The sequence below is a fragment of the Bufo gargarizans genome, chromosome 9 (genome assembly GCF_014858855.1).
Source record: "Bufo gargarizans isolate SCDJY-AF-19 chromosome 9, ASM1485885v1, whole genome shotgun sequence".
Taxonomy (NCBI): Eukaryota; Metazoa; Chordata; class Amphibia; order Anura; family Bufonidae; genus Bufo; species Bufo gargarizans.
In genome coordinates, this window is record NC_058088.1 from 61,066,778 (window position 1) to 61,074,562 (window position 7,785).

The 7,785-nt window shown below is 45.6% G+C and overlaps 1 protein-coding gene across 2 annotated transcripts in view; it reads left to right on the top strand.

Moving 5' to 3' along the window:
- The window catches only part of COQ8B (coenzyme Q8B), a 55,034-nt gene extending 47,747 nt beyond the window's left edge, over positions 1-7,287 (top strand). For both annotated transcript variants that reach the window (XM_044305759.1, XM_044305760.1), the window contains one exon: positions 5,780-7,287. In XM_044305759.1, the coding sequence (XP_044161694.1) occupies positions 5,780-6,085 (306 nt within the window). In that variant the 3' untranslated portion in view covers positions 6,086-7,287. The remainder of the gene's footprint in view (positions 1-5,779) is intronic.
- The last annotated feature ends 498 nt before the right edge of the window (positions 7,288-7,785 follow it).

The following is a 7,785-nucleotide window of genomic DNA, read 5'->3' on the forward strand; positions in this document are numbered from 1 at the left end:
TAAATGGTGGCGTTGGAAAGAACAACTTGTCCCGCAGAAATCAAGCCTCATATGGCTATGTGAACAGACAAATAAAAAAGTTATGGCTCTGGGGAAGGCAGGGAGCGCAAAAAAAACAAAAACATTCGGGTTGAAAGGGTTAAAGTGCACCTCCCAGCAGAATCAATCCTATTAAAACAGACACGCTTACCTGGTAGGGTTGATCCTGCTGATTAAAATGATGCCTGTCTTGTGAAAATCTTTTGCAGCATTCCTGAGAGCGAAAGTATTTTATTTCTTTTTGCAGATGAGGGCTTCGGTATATAAAGGGGCATGGACAGCGCTGGAAGGTTTAGGTGCATCAAGGTGCTAGGCCCCACCCTCAGTGCACTGAAGCTCTCATTTGCCTAAAGATTATAATTTTTTTCCTCGGCAGTTCCACAACTGATTTTCACAAAACGGGTATCCTTTTAGTCAGCTGGATCAACCCTCCCAGGCAGCACGTCTGATTTAACAGGCTTGATCCTCCTGCTCTTTAAAGCTTTATTAGAAGTAGAGGATTATGGGAAGCGTTGTGGAGGGCTTTCTCCAAACAATCCAGGTCCCAGATAGAAGAACTACTCTACTTAGGATAAGTGGCCCTTTTGTGATCCAGTTTGACAGCCCCGTGTAACAACTAACAGAATCGGGCTGCTCATATGGGGAGATATTGAGCCCCAGACATCACTGGTAACAACCTGCTCCATACAGAAACCACAAGTGGCCGTAGTATTTTCTCAGGACGCTGAGATATCTGTAGAACGCCTCTTCTTTTCATACGTTTTTCCTAAAACGCATTAGTCTGAATACACGGTAAAGCTATTCTATACTTTTTCTGTAGTGAAAAGAATACACCTGGTTTGGTCAAAGTTGAAAACGCCAAGAAAAAGGATCTCTTAGGCCTCTTTCACACGGGCGTCCCGGATTTGCTCCGGATGCGTCGCGTGTGCATTGCAGGAAACCCACGCGAGTGCGCACGCAATTTCAGTCAGTTTTGATTGCATTGTGTTCAGTTTTTATCACGCGGGTGCAATGCGTTTTGCACACGCATGATAAAAAACTGAATGTGGTACCCAGACCCGAACCCGGACTTCTTCACTGAAGTTCAGGTTTGGTTTAGGTGTTCTGTAGATTTTATTACTTTCCCTTATAACATGGTTATAAGGCTGGGTTCACACCTGAGCGTTTTACAGCGCGTTCCTACGCGCTGTAAAACGCTCAACAAGGAGAAACCAATGATTCCCTATGGGAATGGTTCACACTTGGGCGTTTTACAGCGCGTACGATCGCGCTGTAAAACGCCCGACGCTCCAAAAAGTACATGAGCGACTTTTGGGGCGTTTGTGGCCATAGGACACTGTAGTGAATCACACAAACGCGCGTCAAACGCGCGTTTACTATTACAAAAACGCGCATAAAAATGCGCGTAAAACGCGCGTTTGCGCAACGCTCAAGTGTGAACCCAGCCTAAAGGAGAATAGCATTCTTAATACAGAATGCTTAGTAAAATGTGGCTTGAGGGGTTAAAAAATAAAAATTAACTCGCCTCATCCACTTGATCACGCAGCCGACATCGTCTTCTTTCTTCTTCTTTCAGGACCTGCAAAAGGACCTTTTGATGACGTAATCGCGCTCACCACGTGGTGACGTCAGTGCAGGTCCTGCTGAATGAAGATAGAAGATCCTTCTATCTTCATTCAGCATGACTTGCGCTGACGTCACCACGTGGTGAGCGCGATTACTTCATCAAAGGTCCTTTTGCAGGTCCTGAAAGAAGACTATGTCGGCTGCGCAATCAAGTGAATAAGGGGAGTTAATTTTTTATTTATTTTTTTAACCCCTCAATCGACATTTTACTAAGCATTCTGTATTAAGAAGGCTATTTTCCCTTATAACCATGTTATAAGGGAAAATAATACAGTAAATTTACTTTAATGGGGTCCGGGGTTGCTTTCATCCCTATCATCTCCTAGCAATTATGCGTGAAAATCGCACCGCATCCCCACTTGCTTGCGGATGCTTATGATTTTCATGCAGCCCCATTCATTTCTATGGGCCTGCGTTGCGTGAAAAAACGCTGAATATAGAACATGCTGTGATTTTCACACAACGCACAAGTGATGCGTGATCACCGCTCATCTAAACAGCCCCATTGAAGTGAATGGGTCGGGATTCAGTGCGGGTGCAATGCGTTCACCTCACGCATTGCACCTGCACAGAATTCTCACCCGTGTGAAAGGGGCCTTAGGCACCTTTCACACGAGCGTGACGGATTAGGTCCGGATGCGTTCAGTGAAACTCGCACTATTTTGCAAGCAAGTTCAGTCAGTTTTGTCTGCGATTGCGTTCAGTTTTTTCCGCGCGGGTGCAATGCGTTTTGATGCGTTTTTCACGCACGTGATAAAAAAAACAGAAGGTTTACAAACATCTCTTAGCAACCATCAGTGAAAAACGCATCGCACCTGCTTCCGGATGCAATGCGTTTTTCACGCAGCCCCATTCACTTCTATGGGGCCAAGGCTGCGTGAAAAACGCAAAATATAGAACCTGCTGCGATTTTCACACAACGCAGAACTGATGCTTGAAAAAAAACGCTCATGTACACAGCCCCATTGACATGAATGGGTCCGGATTCAGTGCAGGTGCTATGCGCTCACGTCACGCATTGCACCCGCGCGGAAAACTCGCTCGTGTGAAAGGGGCCTTAGTGTTTTTCTCTATTCTCCCTTGCCTTCTCTTTGTGACATATAACCCGTCGTCTCCTGTGTAGCGCCACGTATCTCAGCTTCCAGTACTGCTCTGGAATAACTTTACTCTGCCATTGCTCCTGCCTTTCATTTTTCATTTGGGGATATTTCTGACTACCTCGAGTGCTTTTTACCAGTTGACGTGCAATCTATCCATCTAGTACTTATAGGTTACAGCCTCTGGTGTTTTTTCTATATTTATTTTTCTTTTATTTTTGAGTTTTTATGGAGATCTGGTTCTCCAGTCAGAAAGATGGCGTGAAGCCGGGCAGACCATGTCCATGGTCGTGCTTACGGTGCAGGAAGCCGCTAAGAACACTTCAGCCAAACCAATGCAGCTTTTTTTACAGCTTAATCGCTTCCTTTATAGCAGCATTTTCCATCTTTTCTTTTTGGCAATGTCTGCGCTTCAGAATACCTCACTTTTCTGGCTGGGAATAGAGTATTGTTCCAGTGCGGACCCCACCACCTCACACACCGACCTTGATTCCTGTGAGGGCTGACGTGGTTGTAACATCGTAATACTGCTCCATCCTAAAGGTGTCAAATATTAGATGAAAGACGGCTGAACCTGCCAAATTCAGAGGGGCTTTTACCAGACTACTGTCTAATGTGTATGGGGGTGTTCTGACGTGACAGATATCGGGGGGGAAAAAAAGGATCAGGTAGTTGGATTTTAGCATGCCCGATCTTTGGTTTCCACAGGAGATGCACTGCCGCCAGAAGTCTCGCATTGTGAACACATGCACACTTGGTCGAGCTAAGCATTAATTTGAGGAGTATCAGTCAGCCAAACTAACATTCAGCTGATCGGGGGGGCCGCCAGTCCGCTCCTGCAGCTATCTAAGGTGTATGGCCTCCTTAGAGGGATTATCCTGGAAATAATAGGTCATCAATATCTTATCGTAAGCGGTCAAACTCCTGATACCCCCACTGATCAGCTGTTAGAGGTCAGGTGCCCCGTGAACACCGCAGCCATGTGACATCACCGTACATCGGTCACATGGCCTAGTGGTAGCTCAGCCCCATTGAAGTAAAGGGGGCTGAGCTGCAATACCAAACACAGCCACTGTACAATGTATGGCGCTGTGCTTGGTGAGCTGCTGGGAGTGTGCAGAGCTCTGGGGACTGTGACGGCTCCCTAAGGGCTCATGCCCACGAACGTATTTTATTTCCGTGTCCGTTCCATTTTTTTCACGGACAGTATCCGGAACCATTCATTTCAATGGGTCCGCAAAAGAACGGAAGTTATTCCGTTTCCGTTCCGCAAAAAAATAGAACATGTTCTATTATTGTCCACATTCTGGACAAGGATAGGACTGTTCTATTAGGGGCCGGCTGTTCTGTTCCGCAAAATATTGGAATGCCCATGGATGTCAGCCGTATTTTTTGCGGATCTGTTTTTGCAGACCCCAAAATACATATGGTCATGTGCGTGAGCCCCTAAAGTAGCTGAGGATAGGTTATCATTTCTTGGATCACCCCTTTAGGGAGAGTTCACATCATCGTTATTTTTCTGTTCTTCTGACTCGTCAGAAACACTAAAAAAGATGGATCCTGTAAAAAAAAAAACGCTCCTTCGCATCAGTAATGCAGATCTGGCATCTGTTTGAGCCAGTTCCGTTGTAGATTCATTATTTTAGAAGGAAAATAAAATCCTGTATGTTGTACTGTTTTTTTCCATCTGAACGGATGCCAAATGTGAATAACTACTGCACAGGAGACATTTTCTTACAGATCCATTTTTTTCCTTTTATTTTTCTGTTCTTCTGACGGATCCGGAAAATGGAAAAATAACGCTGATGTGAGCTCTTCCTTAAAGGTGCCTAAATCCCTTCAATAGCTGTCGAGTAAACGCTTGTTTAGCTGACTACTATTCCAGCGGACTCGGCCGGACCGGGCATGGTGTAAACCTATAAAAGACTCGCCTGTTCAGAGTATTCTGGGAAAAGCAATGAGATCCCGGCTCCGCTGCTTCCATTCCATGTGTGTGATGTGTCGGCCAGTCATTTAAATGGCAGGGTGACTAGTGACTTGCGGCATTATTGGCACTAATATCAGGAATGGCCAGACCCCTAATTCCATGGCCAGGTGCATGTGTAACTCGCAACCCTACTACCGTATATTTGTGTGTCCCTATTGTAGACACCCCAGTGCCCTCATAATAAATTATGTAGATCCTTCCATGCGCCCTCAAACTTGACCAGGCAGCTCATCCACCCTGCCCTGTGATCGCCTATATTAGCCGGCAGGGAGGGTGTAAGACCTACATCATCTACTTTTTGGCTGTGCTTGAAACTCACAAGTCCCAATGTCTTTCACCCATGAACAGTTCACTAGGAAAGGTGCCAACAAGGCTGTCTGAAACATCTCTACATGGAGGCAGATGTCCCACTTCTGTGGAACAACCTGCTGGACCTAACATCAAGATCTGCTCATTCCAACTCTGAGATCCACTGGTAATCAAGATCTATGGTTTTGCCACCGCTGCTTTAGGCCTCATGCACATGACCGTTGTTTTGGTCCGTATCCGCGCCGCAGTTTTTGCGGCTCTGATGCGGACCCATTTACTTCAATGGGGCCGCAAAAGATGCAGACAGCACTCCTTGTGCTGTCCACATCCGTTGCTCCATTCCGTGGCCCCCCGCAAAAAAAATATAACCTGTCCTATTCTTGTCCGTTTTGCGGACAAGAATAGGCAGTTATATCAATGGCTGTCAGTGCCGTTCCGCACACGGACGCCATCCGTCTTTTGCGGACCGCAAAACACACAACGTTCATGTGCATGTAGCCTTATACTGTTGTATGTGTTTGGTTCAGCAAATCCAATGCCAGACCTTTTTAGCTCTTTTTGGTAAGTGTTCTTTCCTGGCAACGTAGGGTATAAACATGGGGACCACTGGTGGTTGGCTTGGCCTATGACATTATATTATTGGGGAGTTCTGCTTTGCTATGTTTTACACTAGGCGGTTATTTTTTTTTTAAATTAATGGGTGTTTTTGTTTTTTGCTCAGGTTTTTGAAGAGGCTCACATAGATGCTGTGATGATTCTAGGAGAGGCTTTTGCCTCTGAAGAGCCGTTCAATTTTGGGACCCAAAACACAACCAAAAGGATCCACGACCTGATCCCGGTCATGCTAAAACACAGACTTACACCTCCGCCTGAAGAGACCTACTCCCTGCATCGGAAAATGGCAGGCTCTTTTCTCATCTGTGCCAAGCTTAAGGCAATCATCTCTTGTAAAGACCTCTTTGATAGTACATATCTCCAGTACTGGGCAGAACGAGGGCGAGAGGGGCACCAGTCCACCGCTGATTAAACCACTCCATCATTATTACTTGAAACCAATGACGCGGTTATATTATATTTTTTTTTTTTTATCCTTTAATTACCCAGAGAATTGGCAGTACAGTCCTACTACCCTGTGGGCCTTTCACCACCCGTCGAGCAGATACGGTTTTGTTACTCGCCAGTCTGCCGGCCTAGAAATGACGATCTTCCAAGACGTTAGGCTTCTTGTGCCAATTGTGTTCTTTTTTAAGCTTTCATTGTACTGTAGTGGAATTTGTCTGTTAAATGGGACAGATTAAAGGTCCCATCCTTTTCAGCTCGCCAAAAAGGTCCAACTTGCTGAGGGAGGCGCTCACAGCGAGCAGCTTCTCGTCTGGGAATCCAACGCTTTCCCCGATCGGTTTCACCGTCGTGCCCCGGAAGGCTCGAGCCGCGCAGCCTTTTATTTTATTTTATTTTTTTTATATCTTTTTGTTCTTTATGCAGTCCGTTTCGGTAGCCCCCTCTCTCCAAAAACTCCGACACGTCCCAAAATTGTGGGTTGACTTTCACTGACTTGTCATTGGGACGATTTAATTAATCGCTTAATCCGCTATTCAGCGTCCTTTGAAGCTGCCTCGTTGTGCAGAAGATAGGATTCCCTGTGAAATTTCTCTCCTGTTGACAGGAAGACCCAGGAACAATGTAGAAATAGGTCACCCAGGTTCCAGGCACTGATATGTCTCCAGAAAACCAGATCAGGGCTTCTATTTCTTTAGCCAGACCATACAATGCAGATTAAAGAAGTAAATGGAGTGCAGCCTGCACCTCCCAGGAAGGGATTTATGCCAAACGAGCGCATTGCAGACCTCTCATCACCCACACTCACGCCTTGCTGTTGCCGATGACGAGCCCGCCCTTATTTGACATCGTGCAGGCTTCTCCCAGGGCCTTCAAAGGACCACTAATCCCTCTGTTTTTTTTTTATTTTATAGACGGGAGATACAAATGAAAATAACAAATATATTATTAAAAAATGTACCTAAATTATCTTTTTTATTTAATTTTTTTAATCTTAACATAACCACAGTGCCCAGACTTACAAGAAGTGACTTATGATGATGTAAGGTCCCTTACTGCGCTCCCTTGGCTAATTCCGTTATGTGCACTTCGGGGATCCTATCCCAGTTTCAACCTACAATGTATGGGGGTTGTGCCTGCGCAGTCAGCTCACAGCGCCCAAGGCTGCCTGACTGCGCAGGCGCAACCCCCATACATAGGGCTAGGATCCCAGAAGTGCCTGCAACAGAGTTAGATCGGGGAGCACAGTGTTTGCACAGTCATGGAATATACATCATCATAAGGCCTCATGCACACGAACGTATTTTCTTTCCGTGTCCGTTCCGTTTATTTTTGCGGACCGTATACGGAACCTATTTTATTTCAGTGGGTCCTCAAAAAAAAACGGAAGTTACTCCGTGTGCATTCCTTTTCTGTATGTCTGTATTTCAGTTCCGCAAAAAAATAGACTATATCCTATTATTGTCCGCATTACAGACACTTATAGTACTGTTCTATTAGGAGCCAGCTGTTCCGTAAAGTATGGAATGCACACAGACATCATCCGTATTTTTTTGCCGGCTGCAAAATACATACGGTCGTGTGCATGAGGCCGAAGTCACTTCTTCTTGTACGTTCGGGCACTGTGGGGGGAAAAAAAAGGATAATCCCTTTTAAGATATAGCTACC